The sequence below is a fragment of the Macadamia integrifolia genome, chromosome 4 (genome assembly GCF_013358625.1).
Source record: "Macadamia integrifolia cultivar HAES 741 chromosome 4, SCU_Mint_v3, whole genome shotgun sequence".
NCBI lineage: Eukaryota > Viridiplantae > Streptophyta > Magnoliopsida > Proteales > Proteaceae > Macadamia > Macadamia integrifolia.
The window spans coordinates 24,547,140-24,568,037 of NC_056560.1; the positions used below are offsets into that span (position 1 = coordinate 24,547,140).

Here is a 20,898-nt window from a genome sequence, read left to right on the forward strand (position 1 = left end):
TCCTTTTCAGTTGAAATCTGTATATGTTAATTACTTCTCCACGAACATTGCTAAGGTTTTTGCGTTTTTATTTCTAACAATGTATTTATTTTCTATTTTCTTTAGGTACATCTTGTTGAATCGTGCAAAAATTAGATGGGATGTCAATTTCAGTAATGTGATCATAAAATTTCCATGGAAAAATGATGATTCTGGATCACGAATATTGGTAATTTCCTGGATAGAATCTGCTCTGCATTTTCTTTTTTCCTGCTACGTGGCAGCAGAAAATTGTTTTATTATGAAAGGAGGATATCCAGGTAGTATAGTAAAAGCACGAGGAAGGGCAAAACAACATAGGAAAAGGACCTGAGTACAACTAAATCTGGATGCGCTCCTGCCAACAGCATGCTGGTGGATTCTATCTAACATCACTGTAGAATTCAGAATCCTACCCAATAGGATCAGAGGGCTCACAAAACCAGCAGCAGGTAGAACACCTAAAGTAATCCCCAATCGAAGGTTCAGATCAACCACAAACTTAGGTCAGGTGTAGATAGCTAACAGTACCTCAATCTCTCCAAAGAGGATGAAAATCCAATGGTTGAATTCTAAGTTATGGCCACAGGATGAAATTAAATTCTAAAATCCAGGTTTCAGATTTAGAAACAGCTTTAAATCTCTGATCCAGTTTCCCTTAACCCATGGTGAAGGAATAATTCCTTGGACATGGCCATCGAATGTTAGATGACTGGGAGGGGGGGTATTTTCAAATTTGTCGATAGGGGTGTGAGTTTCCTTCCCACCCTACTGGTGTAGGAAAACTTTTTCCTTCAATCTCCACATCAATATGACAGATTAACACTAGAATATGTACAGAAACATTATTCCATGAGTTAATTAAAATATGTAAAAAGGCAAACCATCCAATTATTAAATACCTCAGACCACAAGTTCACAGTATTAGCAAGTAGCAACCAGATTTAGTGACTAAAAGTACTGATCAGTCAGCTAGCCAGATTGTCTTCAGACTTCAGTTGAGTACCCTCTTGGGAGCAGTGATTAATCCTCCAAACTACTGTTGAGATCTAAAGGTCTGACTTAGAAGGTATGGTAATGATAGGCTAAACAGAGCAGAGATATAACATAAACAGAGGTGTCACAGGTCTCTTTTCTTTTTGGTGAATAAATAAATTCATTACCAAAGGGGAAGGAACAAAAGGGAGGGGGGGGAGAGCCCAATGAATAAAGTAGAGCGGGAGGAGATATGGGAATGGGGGTTCCCACGAAACAACAATGAGCCTGTTCCTTGGGGAGTCGCGACTGGGGAAGGGGGGCAACATATTTAATTTAGAGCTAACATCATATAAGATGGCTTTGTAAATCAATTTGAAAGAACGAGAATTGGAAGTCCATCTACGAAGATTTCGCTCCATCCAAATATGATTGATGGTCACGTAGAAGGCTAACTTCCCTACAGCATCACATATAAAAGTCCCAACAAACGTCATATCTATCCAAATCCATTCTCTAGAAAGAGGGAGAAATCTTCTCCTGACAGGCCAATAACTTTAAGGACATGCTTTCAAATTTTGGAGGTGAAGGGACAACTGAAGAAAAGGTAAGTAATCAGTGTCTTTAGAACTGTTCCATCATTGACAACAAGAGAGAGAAGCAGGGATGTGCCAAGAGAGGAGAACTGATTGAGTGGGGAGGCAATTAGAAAATGGCTCTCTACATGGTGAAGCTATGGCGAGGGATATGTCCAGGGAACCAAAATATTTTCCGCTAAGGGATGAGGGGGGAAGGGTAATAGATAAAGTACCAGCCAGAGGAGGAGCTAAAGGAACGAAAGGAGGAGGGAGACCAAATGATTTTATCACTTCTTCCCCTATGCCCATGAGGAAGGGGAGGCGAGGAAGGCCAGAGATCAAGGAGGGGGGAGCGGAAGGGGGGAGCAGCCATCAATGGAGATAATCAAGGAGACCGAGTAGTACTTATCCAAACTAGAATGTAGACCGATATGGAATCGACAAGAGATAGGAGAACCCTTTTGGGATGTCAGTTATCAAGCCAAATTGAAGTGGAGAGGCCATCATAGATAGAGGAGTGGATAGCTTGGATAGAGATTGGCCGAAGAGATAAGATGTTGCGCCGGAGCCAAGAGGCATCTGAAGGAAGGGGACGGTCCAGAGAGAAATCTTGCAAAGGGGGGAGGAGTAGACCCTGGAAACCCAAATGCTCTTCTGCTTGGAAGTGATAATGTGATATTCCAAATTAACTTCAGAATCCCAGCGGAATTGATATCCTTGATCCGACGAATGTCAGGGCCACCTTCAAACTTGGGAAGACAAACAGACTTAGAACTAATGAGGTGGAGGAATCTGCCTATATCATTCCCTTTCCAAAGGAAGGAGCGAGCATATGAGAGAGAGTTCACAACCTTGATAATAGATTGGGGGAGTCTGAATATTTCGGACCAATAAATATAGTAAGATTGGAGCACAAATTTGATGAGAATAAGACGACCCACATAGGATAAGAGTTTGCCTTTTCAAAGTTGGAGCTTCTTGCGGATGAGATTCAACAAGGGGTAGCAATGGTGGACAGAGAGCCTAGAGGAGATGAGAGGGAGACCAAGATACTTGACTAAAAGGGTACTGAAGGAGAAGTCGGATATAGATTAGGAGGGAGGATTTTAAGGGGTCCAAAACTCCAGCAAGGAAGAGGTTAGACTTAAGGAGATTAATGCGAAGACCAGACAACTTCTCAAAGAGAAGAAGGGAGGACACAATGGATTGGATGGAGTGGGGATCAGCTTTGGAAAAGATCATGAGATCATTGGCAAAAGCAATGTGGGTGAGATTGATAGCCTTACACTTTGGAAGGGGGGAAATGAGGTGAAGATCAGTAGAAGATTGGAGAGAACGGGAGAACCTCCAGAGAGAAAGGGGGAGAGAGGGCAACCTTGTCGGATCCCAACCGAGGAAGAAAAGATCCCTGCTAGGCTACCATTGGCAACGACAGAGAAACGAGAGAGGAGAAGCAAAGATGTATCCAATTGATGAAGTTGGGGGTGGGGAGCCATGACTTGGAGCACTTTGGAGATAAAATCCCAACTGATGGAGTTAAAAGCTTTATGGATGTCAATCTTCATAAGGGCGGTGTGCGAATGGGATTTGCGATGGAAGCCTCTAACAATTTCTTGATGATGTTATCTACAATGCTTCGCCTCACTATGAAAGCGCATTGGTTGGGACTGACAAAAGAGTCAACCACGAGATGAATCCTATCAGCCAGGATCTTGGCAATGAATTTGTAGAGGAGGTTGCAGAGAGAAATAGGCCTGAAGTTAGCCATAGATATCTCAAATCTCTTTAAGGGATCATGCTTGATAATATCCCAGTAGGCAGAGAAAAATCCCATGCTGAAGCTGTTGTGACCCGGGTCTTTGTTGCTCTTATGACCAAGAACAACAATAGAGATCTCCTCATCAGAGGGTGATTGGCTGATAGTTGGAGGGAGGCAAATATGTGAGGGGGAATGAATTTATTGATTAGACCAGAAGGGAAGGAGGAGAGGGGAAGGAAGGGGGGAAGTGGGGTTAAAGAGATTTGAAAGAAACCCTTGGCTTCATTTTTGATCTCATTATGGCCGAGAAGGATGGAACCATCTTCAGCAAAATCTTGGGGATGGAATTGAGGTTGGGTTTGACCTTGAGAGATCTATGGAAGTAGGTAGTGTTTCAATCTCCAAGCTCTAGCCATTTAATGCAGGAATTCTGCTTGAGGAAGCTATCCGCTTTGGATAGGAGGGAATAGAGCTCAAGAGAGGCAACTAACTCCTCCGAAGCAAGGATGGGGTTATGGAGGTCATCTTGGAGTTTGGCTTGGATGGAGGTTAACTTCTCTCTGCAGTCCGAGACCCTAGAGGAGATATTGCCAAAGGTGGAGGTGTTCCAGGCTTTGAGGGTAGTCTTAACATTCTTGAGTTGGTTGGCAAAAGCAGTGAGAGGAGAGGAATGGGATTGGACAGGGATACACCAGCCTTCCCTGACAAGGGGGAGGAAATCTAGATGCCGAACCCACATGTCATAGAATTTGAAAGGTTTGGGCAAAGGATTTGTAGAGATAGATGAGGAGAGAGATAGGGGAGTGGTCAGAAATACTAGGAAGACCAAACATGGCACTGGAAGAGGGAAACTGGGATAGCCAAGGATCATTGATGAGGATCTGATCTAGCTTGCAGGCGATCTTGGCAGGACTACTCCTGTCGTTATGCCAGGAGAGCTTTGTGCCTGACCATCTGAGGTCATGCACACTGATGTCCTCGAGATAGGAGTTGAAAGCATCTATCTCAGGACAGTCAATCGGTGACTCCCCTTATTTTTCATGGGCAGCTCTGACAACATTGAAGTCGCATCATCACGATTGGTAATTCCTTATGAGTTAGTCCTATTTCTTCCCCCTCCCCTTTCTAGGGGCTGTATTCCTTCTTTCTTTGCTTGGTAATGAATTATTTATTCACCCAAAAAAAATATTGAAGTAGCAGCCCAGACCCCAGGGGAGGGGATCAACTTGGGGGCCAGAATTCGGAGGTGCGACCAAAGCTGAGTGCGATCAGAAGCTCTGTTTGGGGCATAAATCACAGTGAAAGCAAGATGGGAATGAAGATGTTAAGATGCATGCATTTTTTTTTTTTTTTGGGGGGGGGGTTGGGGTTGAGAAGAGGAGCCGGAAAGGGTGACCTGAATTTTTGAGGGGTTCCAAAGGATCCAAATACGGCCTTGGGGATTGGAAATTTGATCACAGATCTGTTTGACCAATGACAACCTGATACTTCAATGGTTGTTAAATCTTACCATCAACAGTATAATAGTAGAACATGTGATGAAAATCCCACAGGATCAGAAAGGTATTAACAGCAAAGAAACTGAAATAAACTTGGAAGAACTTTGTGAAATCCTAGGCTAGATGGAAACTAACAAGATAGAAGAAGAGAGATAACTAGAAGAAGGGACATCACCAAGGCCTCCCAACTATGTCCTTTTTCGGTCTCTCACCAACCGTTAGGGTCTTTCACCCTCACTGTCTTTCACGGCAAACCAAGCATAAAGCTAGGAGCCCCTCTTGCGTGGAGAAGGAAGCCCCTTTCAAAGTAGTAAAGTGTTTAAATTAGAAACTAATAGCATCCTAACATCTAACTTTCAGATACAACTCAATTTAGAGAACATTTAGAAACTACATAAAGCATCAGGTGGACTTAATGAGAGAGTCCTACCTAGTATAATAAATTGCTATCTATCACAACTAGAAAGTAATATGTAGTAAGAACCTACTACTAAACATACAATAATTAGAATAGAAACAAATAAGAAAACAAGATTTTCTAATAAGCCCCCATACAACGTATGTAGCCATGAACTACTGTAATGATAGGCCTAAACCTGGCCCACGATATTGGAACAAAGGTGGGTCGAAAGGGTTAGTTTCCTGGCTTATTGTGCTGTGCTGTCTGGCTGGCAGGACCTTTCTTATCTTCCTCAGTTGATCTACATCACATGCATTACCTCAGACAAGCTCCAAAGCTAAGAACCTGCCCATGGAGCCTAAACCTTCATGCTAACACTAGAGAGGTAAACTGTAAATGAAAATGATGAGATCTCTGCACTGGAAAAGGACTCAACCTAATGGTCCTCAGAACCTGATGTAATTAGGCCCCCTTTTTTTTGCCCAACTTCAGTAAACAGTGCATGAAATTCCTTCTCCAGGAGATTTCTTTTGGTTAATCAAACTAAAAGCATATTGCTTGGTTTCATTTAACCAGTTTACATTTATCATCTTCAAGACAAGGACATTCAGTGTTCTGATATTATTATTATGTTCATTGCATTTGGAATTTTGTGTTCATTGCATTTGGCCATGAAACTGCTAATTCAACAGAAGATCTCATTTTTTTTTTAAAATGATAAATCAGAATTTTACTATCAGATTCGGTGGCACCTATAGATTAGTCAGCTGAAGTTTGGTTCAATTCTTAATTGTTGAACTTATTTTCTTTAAATTTCTCCCTTGTTTATATTATTAAATCTCCATAGAAAAAAATTGCATCTTTTCTTCATTTTCTATACTCTTTTCATAAGTTGTATTTCATTCTTACTCCTGGACCCCTGGTACAACTAGGGTGGGGATATTTCTTTCTTTACCTGTTCTCCAACTTATTGCTCAATTTGTCAACTCACAGCATTCAGGATCCCCAGTTTATAACTGACACAGTAGTGGCTATCTCCAGAAAGAGATTGCTCTTCAAACTAACATGCCCATGAGATTGTAGTCCACTGTGCGCTTAGATGGACTTTGGCCCAGCCTAACAAAGTCAAAATTTTGAACTATGCTGATTCTGAATTCAATCTAGCCATGGTCTGCACTTCTCCCCCTGGTCCTGTCTTGGGGTTAAGATTCAGTTGTGTTAGTGTGTTTGCTTCTTTCTGAGATTCTCTTTTCCTCTATTTCTTTCTTATAATTTTAGATTTGGCTTGGAGACTGCCCCCTTCAGTCAATCCTATTTTTTATATACTGTTGGAGCTTTGATAAATCTTCATTATTGACTGGGTTAAGAAGTTCTTTTTTAATGCATCATGCCATGTGATTTTCATATATCTTCTTCCTTAGTTTCATTTCTAACAGCTCCAATTTTTCTGATTAATATAATGATATGTTGGCAAAAAATCAATTTTTATATTTTGCTCTCAAGCCGATTGACTCAACTGTAATGGTTATGCCATCCATGTCCCTCTTATTAATTGGGAAATTTAATGTGCATATGAAGCCAATGTTATTTTGCTCCTATGATCTTTGGCTTTTTTCTCTTGAATTTAACTTTATGCTTGGAAATACTAGTGTTCCCAGTGTGTCCCAGCTTAAACTTTTTTCTTGTTTTGGTTGTATGTGAATTATTATATATGGCAGATTTTGGAGGTGGGGGTGGTTCGCTTTAGATCTAGGATGGAGATGGATTCCCCTGCATCAAGCACTGAAGGTCTGCATAGTTATTTTTTCGCAGACTTCATAAAATCTCCTTCTATCAATAATAAATCACCGAATATCCGTCTTCAAGATCTCTATGAATGCTTTGAGATTTTTCTTACTGATTTTGAGGTCAGTTATCCTTATCAGATTGTTTGATCTTCCGTTTTCATTCGTGAAGACCTCAGTTGTAATTATTTGATTTGGATCCAAATGATACAGGTGAAGATAACAGCACCCAATTGTCATCAAGCGTTATCAGTTTTCGAAAAATTTACATCTACTGTCACCTTGGAGTCTTGCATCATTCATGATGAATTGTTGTTGAAACAGTTGCAGGTAACCGACTTGTCATTGAGATATGTTATCAAACTTGTGTGGTTGATCTCAACATTTTTTTCTTAACCCATCCCACTCTACAAGCCAAATTTTCTACTCTTCTACTCAGTGAGAATCTGACATAGTGACATAAAATCGTAAATGGTAGTGAAATTAGTGAGACAAAGCTCCATGGTAATGAAAGGAAAGAGAAAAAAAATGGTAGAGAAGAGGACACATGAAGTAGAGTATAATCCCATAACCTACCAACTTACAGAACTATAATGAAGAACTCATTCTGAAAGCTAGTCATTTGGTACCCATGATCTCTTGGCAGTCCTCACTAAGAAAGTTTTCTTCCTTGCTTGTGCAGCTTGTCAAATGCTAAGATTGGATGATTAAATTTGTAACAATGTAAAATCAGACGTTATTGTTAGAGTTCATGTAGTAAATGTATTATGGGTACTTGGCTATACTTTGTTAGAGGCTTCTTATTTTTTCTCTTCTATCTCCCTTGGTGCTTTTATGTTAGTTGGGGAGGGGGGTTATTGATGTAAGTCTACATATCATTGGCAAGTTAGTAAATTATGGGGACTCGCTCCTGTCTGTTTTGTGTATCTGGCTTAATTCTTAAATCAGCCTCCTGTAAATTCTTTTTTCAATTCTATTTTTAATACATATGAGCTTTTAGCAAAAATAAAAATAGTAAATATAGGGGAGAGAATCAATATTGTGGATACTTGGCTATACTTTGTTATAAGTTTTTTATTTTTTCTCTCCTACCTCCCTAGGTGCTTTTATGTTAGTGTGTGGGGGGGGGGTGTTGATGTAATTCTACATATCATTGACGGGTTAGTAAATATAGGGTAGTGAAATTGATTCTCTCCCCAAGCATTCCATGCACTCTACTTTATTCCTTCTTCCTCTCATCTTCTTTTCTATCATCTTACTCCTTTTTTATTTTTTTTATTTTATGAATGGATAATTTATTATCAAGAGGAGAAGAATATACAGAGGGAGGGGGGAGGGAAGGCTTAAGCGATCAAGGAAAAGCCATCCCAGGGGGAATCAACAACAGAACAATGACAAAACATCACGATCCAGGGACAGCAAAAGGTGGGGGGGGGAGAAGAAAGCGATCAAGTGGTGGGGATGAGATGCACCTGCAGGTTCCAAGAGGTAATGATGTGGTTTTTTCTAAGGGAATTGGGAACAGGACGGGTATGAAGGACTTGGACTTTGGAAGTAATATCGAAGTAGATAGCTTTCCAAATCTTATCTGGAGAGCGTTTGGGGGTCCATCTACGAATGTTACGCTCCATCTAGAGATGGTTAATAGTTGCACAAAAAGCCAATTTACCAATGGTGTCACAGATGGAAGTACCAGAGAAGTTCATGTAAATCCAAATCTATTCCCTGTCAAATGGGAGAATGGATATCCTAGCCGGCCAGGACTTGGAAAGGACAGATTTCCAGACAAGGGAGGAGAAGGGGCAGGAAAAGAAGAGATGGGGGATATCCTCCATACCCTGGGGACAGAGCCAACATGAAGGGTTGGTGGGGATATGACGATGAATGAAGAAGGATTGGGTAGAGAGACAGTTGGACAGGCATCGCCATAAAGTGAAGCTATGTCGGGGAATATGGCCTTTAAATTAGACTAACTGATGTCATGGGACCACCAGGGTAGAAGTACAAACAAAGGACCAAGCAGAGGCAGAGGAGAAGATCCCATTGAAGGAGGGGAGCCAATTGCATTTATCTTCTCTTCCTCTATGGCCAGGGGGAATAGGAGGGAGGGAGGTTTAGAGATCAAGGAGAGGAGGGGGAGAGGAGGGGGAGAGGAGGGAGGGGACCATCCACTGGGAGAAAGGATAGAGGAGACAAAAGCTTTAACGGGTAGACTGGAAGAGTAGATAACCCTAGGAGATATATGATTAGACAGGATGCCCGAAGGATGCCACGGGTCCTTCCAAAGAGAGGTGGTCCGACCATTGCCGATGGAAAAGGAAATGGACGAGAGGGCAATGGGCCTATGTTCGAAGATCTTTCTCCAAATCTAGGAGGCATCAAATATAGAAGGGGCCATCCAAAGAGAGTTAGGCTTGAGCAACCCAGAGATGATCAATTAACCTAAATGTTTTTATGCTTGGACGTAATCTTTCAGATGAGCTTGAGGACTCCCACAGAATTGACATCTTTGATTCTTTTAATCCCTAATCCTCCTTCGTATTTAGGAAGGCAAAACTTCTTCCAATTGAGAGGCCGAAGGAATTTGGAGGGTTCAGAGCCCTTTCAAAGGAAGGAGTAGAGGAGTCCTTCAATAGACTTAATCACAGAGGCATGGAGGACAAAGGTACTAGAAAGGAGATAAAAACTCATAAAGAGGCAGGATTCCTAATTACAGAGCTAGGAAGCTCTCAGGAAGCTACAATGTGACAATTTCTGGGGGAGGGGGAACAAGTGAAGGACACTTTAGAGATCTTGGCTTTGACGTCAAAGAAGATAGAGTTCCAAATCTTTCCCAGAGGCCGAGAGTTGGAAGTCCATTTCCTATGATTTCCTTCCATCCGGATTTGGCTTAAAGTGGCACTGAAGGCGAGCTTTCCCACGTAGTCACAAATGGTCTTTCCTTAAAATGCCATGTCCACTCAGATCCATTCCCTTTGCAAGGGGAGAATTCTTCTATTGACAGGCCAACATTTGGAGAGAACAAGCTTCCAAATGGTGGTAGAGGCAGGGCAATCGAAGAAGAGATGATCCGTGTCTTCAGGCTCTGAGCAGCAATGGTGGCAAGCAGGGGAGGCATGGATTCCTCGATGGATGAGGAATGCTTGCGTAGGGAGGTAGTTTTTTAAGGCCCGCCAGGCGGTGAAACTCTGGCGAGGGATATAATGCTTGAACCAAATGAGTCTATGCCAGGGAGAGGGGGGCCATGAGCTCTAAAGAAATCCCATGCTGATTTTGCACTGAATTGACTCGTCAGATCATGGTTCCAAAGAATAATATCAGTCCTTCTGGTCCCCCCCAAGTGGAATGGATGGTAGGGATGACCAAATTTCAGCTATCTGGTCATATGTAGGAGCCGGGGCAGCCCAGTATCCTGAGTTGATGATATCAACGACCATAGAGTGTTTAGGGAGACCAAAATTGTGGATATTTCTCGCACTTAGAACCTGCGAAAGGAGGCCTTTTGGACGCCAAGGGTCCAACCAAAGAAGGTTCCAAAAGGTAAACAAAATACAAAGACTAAAAATCACAAACCTACAAAACAAAAGGCGCTTGCCATGAAAGGGGGGAGCCAAATGCCATCAAGTGGGGGGGGGGGGGGGGGGGGGGGAGAAGCCAAAAGCCATCAAGTGGGATGGATGAGATCAACCTGAAGGTTCCAAGAGGCAACAATGTGGGCATTTCGACAGGAGTTGGTAACAGGACAAGATTAAAGGGTTTGGGCTTTAGAAGAAACATCAAAGAAGATAGCTTTCCAAATCTTATCCGGAGATCGAGATTTGGGGGTCCATCTACTAATGTTCCGCTCCATCCAAAGATGATTAATGGTGGCACAAAAAGCCAATTTACCAATGGTGTCACAAATGGAAGAGCCAGAGGTCATGTCAATCCATATCCATTCCCTAGCAAAAGGGAGGATGGATCTCCTAGCCAGCTAGCACTTGGAAAGGACAATTCTCTAGATGAGGTAGGAGAAGGGGCAGGAGAAGAAGAGATGGGAGATATCCTAAATACCTTGGGGACAGAGGCAGCAAGAAGGGTTGACTGGGATATGGCGGTGAATGAGGAAGGATTGAGTGGGGAGACAGCTGGATAGGCAGCACGGTAAAGTAAAGCTATGATAGGGAATATGGCCTTTGAACCAGACCACCTTATGCCACAGAACTACCAAAGAAGGAGTTCGGATAAAAGACCAAGTGGAGGCAAAACCTTGTGGCACGCAACTACCGATGGAGGAGTTCGGACAAAAGACCAAATGGAGACAGAGGTGAAGGTTCCATGAAGGTTCCATTGGAGGAGGGGAGCCAGATTCACTTGTCTTTTCTTCCTCTATGGTCCAGGGGAGAGGTGGGAGGGAGGTCCAAAGATCCTGAAGAGGAGGGGGGACCAACCAGAGGGAGAGAGAATAGCGGAGACAAAAGCATTGATAGGAAGGCCAAAAGAGTAGATAACTTTGGGAGAAATGAGATGGGATAGGATGCCCAAAGGATGCCCGAGGTCCTTCCGAAGAGAGATAGATTGCCCATTTCCTATGGAATAGGAGATTGCACAGAGGGCATATGGCTCTATTCTCAAGGATCTTTCTCCAGATCCAAGAGGCATCCGAAATGAAAGGGGCATTCCAAAGGGAGTTGTGTTTGAGCAATCCAGAGGGGTCCAATCAACCCAAATGCTTTTATGCTTGGATACAATTTGCCAGATTAGCTTGAGGACTCCAGCAGAGTTAGCATATTTGATTCTTCTAATCCCTAGCCCACATTCGGATTTCGGGTGACAGACCTTCTCCCACCTGAGAGGCCTAAGGAATTTGGAGGAGTCAGAGCCCTTCCAAAGGAAAGAGTAAAGGAGACCTAAGGATTTAATCATAAAGGCAGGAAGGGCATAGGTGCCAGACCAATAAAGATACATAGACTGGAGGACCAATCTAATCAATGTAAGACAGCCGGGGAAGGAGTGAAGTTTGCCTTTCTAAAGCTGAAGCTTTTTTTTTAGCTTGTCAAGCATAGGAGGACAATGATGAGAAGAGAGCCTGGAGGAGATAAGGGGGAGTCCGAAGTATTTGACAGGTAATGAACCCAACTGGATTCCAGTGATCTCAGAAAGGGTGTCTCGGACCTTAGGGGAGACTCTAGAGAGGAAGATATTGGACTTGATGAGGTTGATGCTGAGACCCGAGAAGGATTCAAAGTATTGGAGAGTGGACATGATAGTGGGGATGGAAAGATTGGAGAATATCATGATGTCATCGGTAAAAGCCAAATGGGAGAGGAGAAGGGATTTACATTTAGGGATGGGAGAAATAAGGTGGAGGTCAGTGGCAGATTGGATGGAATGGGAAAGGACTTCCAAGGAAAGGGAAAAGAGCAGGGGAGAAAGGGGGCATCCTTGGCGAATGCTGCGACCTGAGGGAAAATAACCAGTTGGGCTCCCATTAACTAGAACAGAGAAGCGAAGGGAGGATATGCAAGAGCGAATCCAGTGGACAAATGAGGGCTGGAAGGACATTTGAAGCAAGACGTTGGAGATGAAATCCCAACTGATCGTATCAAATGCTTTATGGATGCCAATCTTGAGGAGGGCAGCCAGAGAGTGGGATTTGTGGTCGAAACCTCAGACGATCTCATGGCAGAGGATAATGTTGTCCAAGATGCTCCTACCCGCAATGAAGGCCATTTGGTTTGGACTAATGAGGGAGTCGATGACTTTTTGGATCCTAGTGGCAAGGATTTTGGCAATGAACTTGTAGAGTAGATTACAGAGAGAAATGGATCTGAAGTCATTCATGGTGACAACACTCCTTGGGGATGAGACACATGAAGGTGTGATTGATCCCACCAATTTGGTTAGGATTGTAGAAGAAACTACGCATCGCAAGAATGTGGTCATTTCTAATGGTGTTCCAGCAGGCTGAGAAGAAGCCCATACTAAAGCCATCGGGACCCGGGGCTTTGTTGGCCTTATTAGACAATGTGGCCGAGATGATTTCCTCCTCATCGGGGATGGATTGGAGGAAAGGGAGAAACTCATTAGGGATGAACTTGTTAATGAGATTAGTGGGGGTGGGGAGAGGAGTGGAAGGGGATGGACAGAAGAGCCTCTGAAAGTGGGAGATAGAAATCCCTTTTATTCTTAGCTGGGGTCTTTGATTTTGATAGAGCTGCTTTGTTAGGCAATACTAGATTCTCTATTGGCCATCTCCCAATCAGGTGCTTAGGCTTGCCTCGAATTCTAACTAGATTGTCTTCCAATCACTGCACTCCTATGCTTGATCTCATTTGGAAGAGGCTCCAACTTTGGAAAGGCAAGCTTTTCCTCTTTGCAGGTCGCTTTGGTCCTTATATAACTGTTCTATTCTCTAATCGTCTTACATCTACTGGTCTGGTAATTTTTGGTTTGCGTCAAGTCGTCATCCAAACATTGGAGCCTCTTATGTCTGTCTTCCTCTGGAAAGGAACTAAGTCCACTTGATTTTTTCGCCCTTTTTGTTGGGCTACCTTTTGGCTCCCCAAGGATGAGGGAGGCCTGGGATTGAGGAGAATTAAAGATGTCAACTTGGTGGGTATTATCAAGTTGATATGGAAGGTTGTGACCAAGAACAAAAGTATATGGGTTGATTGGGTCTATTCTGGCTTTCTCTGCTTTGACTCCATTTGGACAACTTCTGTTTTGATTGATGCATCTTGTGTTTGGCACAATATCTTGGCTCTCTGGCCTATAGCTCTTGGGGCTATCTGCTCCCAAATTGATGATGGTACCTTCGGCTATTCTGGCTCGATCATTGGCACTGTATGGGGGTTCTCTCCTTCACTTGGTCATTACCAGATCTATTTATTGTTTGGGTCTTCCAAAGCATTCAAAGGTGGCTAAAATCCTTAGCATTGGCGATTGGCCTCCCGGCCTCCCCCTTCCCTCTGCTCAATAGTGCGTGGAATGTTTTGTCTTCTATTGTAAGAAGACCCTAGGGAAGGGGTGACTATATTATTTGATCCCTTGTATCTTTTGGCTCCTTCAATTCTAAGGCACATTGCGATTTCGTTCGGATTCGAGGCCCCTTTTGTCTTCGCACAAGCTCGTTTGGTTCAAATACCACATTCCTTGCCACAGTTTCATCATCTGGAGAGCTCTTCCAACTGCCTCCCATCGTTGTCCTTCCTAATCCATTGTCAAATCCCAGTGTCTCCCTTATATTACCTTTGTTGGACCGTTGTTGAATATTGATCCTCCTTTTTGCTTGCTTCTTCTACTCCTCTATTTGGAAAGAGATTTTTGCAAAATGTTGGCCAAGAAATTGTAGGATCCTCCCGTTTCAAAGGGAATGGATTTGGGTGGATATGTCTTTTTCCGATTCTTCTTTTTGTGATGTTGTGGGAAAGCTCATCCTCAGTGTCGCCATTAACTATATTTGGATGGAGCATAATATCAAGAAATGGACTTCCAACTCTAGGCCAGTTTGTAAGATTTAGGTTCCAACTCCTTTGAAATTAAAGCTAAGCTTTTGTCGTCAATCCTAATTCCACCAACTCTCCGGTCATTGGCTATGCCTGTTGATCCTCTCTCCAGAGAATTTCCTCTACAATTGCTGCCATACTCTTCTGGTCTCCAATGATCCCTTGGAGTGTTTGGAATGTTCGAGGTCTTAACTCCTTGTCAAACAAGCTGACATTAGATCTCGCACTTCGCTCCTCCCTCTCCAATCTTTGTTGCCTTCTCAAAACTAGAGTTCTTGAAGCTAATGCCTCGCGTATCATCTCTTCTATCGCCCCATCATGGTCTCACATCTCCAATTACCTCTACAACCCCAATGGTAAATCTGGGTTCTCTGGGATCCCCAGTCTCTCCTCATTAATGCCATCTCATCCTCTGCCCAAGCAATTCACCTCTCCATCTCCCATCCCTCTGGTGCCCACATCTCTTACCTCTCTATAATCTATGCCCACATTCTAGCCCCTCGCAGGGCTTCCGTATGGGCTGAGCTTCGTTTATTTTGCCTCTCTACGGGCTCTAGCCCTTGGGGCATTGTGGGTAACTTCAATGTCATCCGATTCAGCCATGAGAAGCATGGAGGAAACCCCCTAGATCACCATGCAGTTGATTCCTTCAACGGCTGTATTGAGGACCTTGGCCTTAATGATCTTCGTTGGTCAGGAGTTAAGCTAACCTAGCACAACAGAAGATCTGGTAGCCTTCTTGTGGCTGGTAAACTAGATAGAGCCCTTGTAAATGAATCATGGCTTGAGTCATTTCCTTCCTCCCATGCTAGTTTTGAGCTTCCGGGGATTTCTGATCATAACCCTATCTCTATCCACGACCTTCCCTTCCGATCCTTTGGTCCAAAGCCCTTTAAGTTCTTTGATATGTTGGTCTCTCACCCTGAGTTCCTTCCATTAGTGAGGGATGCTTGGACCATTCCCATTAACCCCTCTCTTTCCTCCCTCCTTGCCTTAGCCAAGAAGCTTAAGAATGTCAAAGCCTCCCTCAAGACCTGGAATTTTTTCACCTTTGGCAATATCTCTTCTCGCGTCTCATCCTGCCGGCATAGGCTTTCCTCCATCCAATCTAGAATCTAGTCTGATCTCCTCAACCCCTCCCTCGCTGCTGAGGAAAAGTCTTTGGCTGCGGAGCTCTCCTTGCTTCTAAGTCAGGAAGAAAGTTTCCTCCATCAGAAGGCCCGCATCAAATGGCTTGACCTTGAAGACTCTAACACCGCCTACTTTCACAGGTCCCTCAAGGCTCGCAACAATGTGAACTCTATCCCCAAGCTCATCTCTTCCTCTGGCACTGAGATCCTAACCCGGTGGACATCAAAGCTGAAGCTGTCTCTTATTTTCAAGGCATCCTTCACCCTCCCCCTTCGGCTCCTATAATCCCCATCGCTCACTTCCTTTTCAATAAGTTTGTTTATGAAGACCAGCTACCTTACCTTCAGTCCATCCCTTCTGAGGAAGAAATTCTGTCAGCTATCCTCTCCCATTGGGCCAATGAAGCCCCTGGCTCGGACAGTTTCAGCATGGGGTTCTTCTCCTCTTGTTGGAACATTGTCTGGCATGACCTTATCCATACAGTTCGGAGTTTTTTCCTTACTCCCAATTTGATTCGTGGAGTCAACCACACTTCCTTTGTCTTATTCTCAAAAAGGAGGGAGCGGTCTCCATGAATGATTTCCGGCCAATCTCCTTATGCAATTTGCTCTATAAATTTATGGTAAAGATTCTCTCCAATAGAATAAAAAAATGTCATGTCAGTCCTAATCAATCCGCTTTCATTGCTAGTAAGAGCATTGCTGACAACATTATCTTTTGTCACGAGATTGTCCATGGTTTTGACCGCAAATCTCATTCCCCTGTTGCTTAGCTCAAAATTGACACCCACAAGGCATTTGACACCCTTAGTTGGGACTTCATCTCAAGAGTCCTGACCTTGTCTTTCCCTCCTTCCTTTGTTCACTGGATTCATTGTTGTATTTCTTCTCCTATGTTCTCTATCCTCGTTAATGGTAGCCCTGCTGGCTATTTTCCTCCTGGGAGAGGAATTAGACAAGGCTGTCCTCTCTCTCCCTTCTTTTCTCCCTCTTCCTGGAAGTCTTATCTAGATCCATCCAATCGGCCATTGACCTCCACTTGATCTCTCCTATCCCCAAGTGTAAATCCAGCCTTCTCACCCACCTTGCCTTTGCTGATGACATCATGATCTTCTCCAAAGTTTGATCCTCTCTCCATCTCAACCATTATGGGCTCTCTTCGATCCTTCGAGAGCCTCTCTGGTCTCGGCATCAACTTACTCAAATCTAACCTCTTCCTTTCTGGGGTCTCTCCTGACACCCGTGATCTCCTGCTTGGCGTTACTAGATTCTCTTTAGGGTCCCTGCCGGTTAAATACTTGGGTCTCCTTGTCATCTCCTCTAGGCTCTCCATCCACTACTTCTCCCCTTTGCTGGACATCATGAGGAAGAAACTCCAGCTCTGGAAGGGCAAGTTGCTCTCTTATGCTGGCTGTCTTACCCTCATCCGTTTGGTTCTCCGATCCACGTATCTTTACTGGTCTGGTGTCTATTCCCTTCTCGCCACCACCATCAAATCCATTGAAAGAATCTTCTGGTCCTTCCTTTAGAAAGGAGCGGATACCTCCAGATTCCTTCACCCTCTTAGTTGGAGCAAGATCTGTCTTCCCAAAACTGAAGGTGGTCTTGGCATTCGGAGAATCCAAGATGTCAACTCAGGTATTCTCAAGCTCATTTGGAAAGTCGTATCCAATCACAAGAGTATTTGGGTTGACTGGATCCACTCCCACCACCTCAACGCCACTCTCTTTGGACTATCTCGGTTCCTCCTGATAGTTCCTGGATTTGGAGGAAAATTCTCTCTCCGTCCTCTGGCTCTCAATGCCATTTCCTTCTCCATTACAGATGGTTAGACTACCTTCTTATGGATGGACCCTTGGCACTCGGAATACATCCTGGCCTCATTGATCTCCCCAAGAACCATTTATGCTTCGGGTATTCCCAAGTGTGCCACCATATCCAGCATTCTATCCCCCCTTGGCTGGTCCCCTCTCCCTCCTTCTTGATCTCTAGTCCTCCCTCCCCTCTTCCTCCTGGTCACTGGGGTAGAGAGGACAAATGCATTTGGAGCCACTCATCCAATGGGATGTTTTTTTCTGCCTCGGCTTGGTCTTCTGTTCGAACCTTTGGTCCTGTGGTTCCTTGGTCTAACCTTGTTTGGTTCAAGGGCGACATTCCTTGCCATAGTTTTACTTTTTGGAGATATCTCTCTACTCGCCATAGTTTTTCTCTTTGTATATGTCTCTAATTGTCTCCCTACCCAAGCCTTCCTCATCCACCGCTATATCCCAGCGCCTCTCCTATTGTTTTTGTCCTAATGACTGAGGATATTCATCACCACTTCTTCTCTTGCCCCTTTTCCTCCATCTGGAAATTGGTCCTCTTCTAGTGTTGGCCTTCTTCGAGGCCTATTCTTCTTTTTGACAGAGAGTGGATTATAGTTATTAAGGCGGTAAGGTGACTGAGGCGTTTGAGGGTCTTTCAGAGCGCCTTAGCAATAAGGCGGGCATAAACCACCGCCTTATTGACTAAAGCGTTCCTGTGTAATTTTTTTATTAAACCACTCTATTTGACTCAAATCCTAGTTGAATCCTATTACTCATATGCTAAATAAATATTCACCAGACTGAATAGGATGGATTCTACGGAGTTCCAAAACTAAAGCACCAAACTTAAAACTTGTACTACTCAAGCTTTTAATGCCATAAGTATTGCCTATGGAAATTTGACAAAAATATTTGTAGAAGTCTCAACAATAACCAATAGAAGAGTGGAATGCCTACCCATTTTGGCCTCAAGATGAATAACTTCGTATGGAGGTCCCTTACGGTAGGGAAGAAATCTCTGGAGAAATCACACTAAGAAAGGGGGGGAAAGAAGAATCACGCACACACGCCCGCAGGCTTCACAAATACTCAAACTCAATTCATCTTTTCAATCTGTCTAATAACTTGGATTACATGCCCTTATATAATAACTGAAAATTAAAACTTGCCTAGTAAAATCTAAAACTAAAATTAGCAACTTCAAATTAATTCCTAAATTCTAACTAAGGAAATTAGAAATAAAATAAACTCCAACTGGTAACTCCCTAATTGACTATTAACTACCCAAATTAAAAGATTGCAAATAATCTCCAAATAGAATAAAATCCTAAAGATCCTAATGAATCCAAAAATCCAATTGGACCCGGTTCATCTTGATTGAGATTGCCTGAAGGGTCAACTCGGTTCAACAACATCAATTCAATATCACTTCGATTGTAAAGCAAAACCACAGCAACAAGACCCTCACTAGAACTTCTGGAATAAAATCTCTGACCCAAAAACTTTCATAGTTCCAGCGATGGTAGAAAGAAGGTTTGTTTTACCCAAATGGGAATCTGAAAAGCCCTCTGAACTTGCATAAGAATGGAGAAATTAAGAGCTAATAATTTGAATCAATTATCAAGAAATGAGACGTAGGGAAAGGATCTTAGTTCTCATTAACGGAAGCCTTTTCTCCTGCCATAAAGGGGAACGATAACCATTATTGCCGTAGTATTCGTTCATTACTAATATATGTAATGGCCCTACTTTGATCAATCCCAATAATGTTCAATTGCTAGGTATGAGAAACACACAGCTGACGCAAGAGGAAAGAGAAACACACAACGTTAGCAAGAGTCTTACGACTCTCACGGTCTCACCGTAGGTAAGAAAAAAAAACTATTAAGACTTGAGAGTCGTAAGACTATGATGAACAGATGAAGATGAAAGAAGAAGAAAGAAGGAAGAAGAAGGGAGAAGAAAGAAGAGCGGAAAAAAAAAAAATTCTCACAAAGAATATGAAAATCAGAAAAATAAAAAAAATAAACTACAACATACTTGGAGAAAGGGGAAGGAACCTTTGCCGCTGGCCACCGAAGAAGAATCGAAGGAGGGACCGCTGGAGTGCTTCACCGTCGGCTGTGGAGCGATTTGGGGTTTTGAGAGAATGTTGTGTTTTTTCGGTAGAGTTTTAAGTCATTAGTTTTGATCCAGTGTATCTCATGTGCATCAAAATTTATGCACCTGCCAATCATGAAGTCTATTTTGAAATATTCATATATCAGTTGTAAAAAACAAATCATTTTTAAAAAAATCCATAAGGCGGTTGCCTTTGCCGTAAGGCGTCACTTTAGCTACCTTTCATACCCAACATAAAGTGGCTTACTGCCTTAACCTCTCTCAACCGCATTAGCGCCTAGGCGTCGCCTTACCAACGCCTTAATAACTATGGAGTGGATTTGGATTGACATGACCTTCTCAGGATCCTATAGCTTCCTTTGCTGCCATCAATCACATATAGATGGAGCGCAACATCCAAAGATGGTCTTCCAATTCTCGATCTATGGATAAGATTTGGAAAACCATCTCCTTTGATGTTTCCTTCAAACTCTAGTCCCTCCCTCACACACCTAACCTGTGCCCAGTTCTGCCAGGAATAGATATATTATAACCTCTTGGAACCTTCCATAGTTCTTAAGGCGGTAAGGTGACGGAAGCGCTTGAGGGTCTTTCGGAGCACCTTAGCGATAAGGCGGGCATAAAGCGTCGCCTTATTGAATAAAACGTTCTTGTGTAATTTTTTTATAAAACCAATCTATTTGGCTCAAATCCTAGTTGAATCCTATGACTCATATGTTAAATAAATATTAAAGGTTCATATTCATACCAATGTAAGATATTCATCAAGAAACAAATCAATAAAGTGAATAAACTAAGTTCATCTTCATCAATCATCAATCATCAATTATCAATCATCATAACATATTAACATATAATATAAATACATAATTATGAAACAAAATTATAAATATAAAGAAAAGAAGACATAAAAAATGCAAGTATTTATTATACTTACTTCTATGATGCCAAAATGAGTGCCTAAGCCCTAAGGTCATCCACTATATTTCTACTCCTGTCAAAGAAGAATGAAGCTCACAGCTACCGGAGCAAAATGGTCCCCTAGATTAGTGGTTTTTCTTTTGTTCCTTGATTCTTTCTCAAAGCCCTTTCTTAAAACCTTTCACAAAATCCAAACCTTGTTTGTGAATCGTGTTTTTGTTTTGTTTGTTTCGGTTATTTTTGGTGGAATCTTCATCAAGTAATTTTAAAATGTGTTAAAAAAAAAAAAAAACCATAAGTTGCCACTTCATGTAAGGTGGAGCACTACCTTATCATCTCTACACTGCATCCGCGCCTTAAAAACTATGGAACCTTCACATTGAAACTATCCCCCATCCCTAGCCTCCCCCTGTTGCTGCCT

At 42.8% G+C, this 20,898-nt stretch overlaps 1 protein-coding gene across 1 annotated transcript in view; it reads left to right on the plus strand.

The window, feature by feature from the left end:
* The window catches only part of LOC122076662, a 109,584-nt gene that overhangs the window by 42,371 nt on the left and 46,315 nt on the right, over positions 1–20,898 (plus strand). The window contains exons 20-22 of the mRNA XM_042642080.1: positions 106–208; positions 6,948–7,136; positions 7,227–7,343. Of these exons, the coding sequence (XP_042498014.1) occupies positions 106–208; positions 6,948–7,136; positions 7,227–7,343 (409 nt within the window). The remainder of the gene's footprint in view (positions 1–105; positions 209–6,947; positions 7,137–7,226; positions 7,344–20,898) is intronic.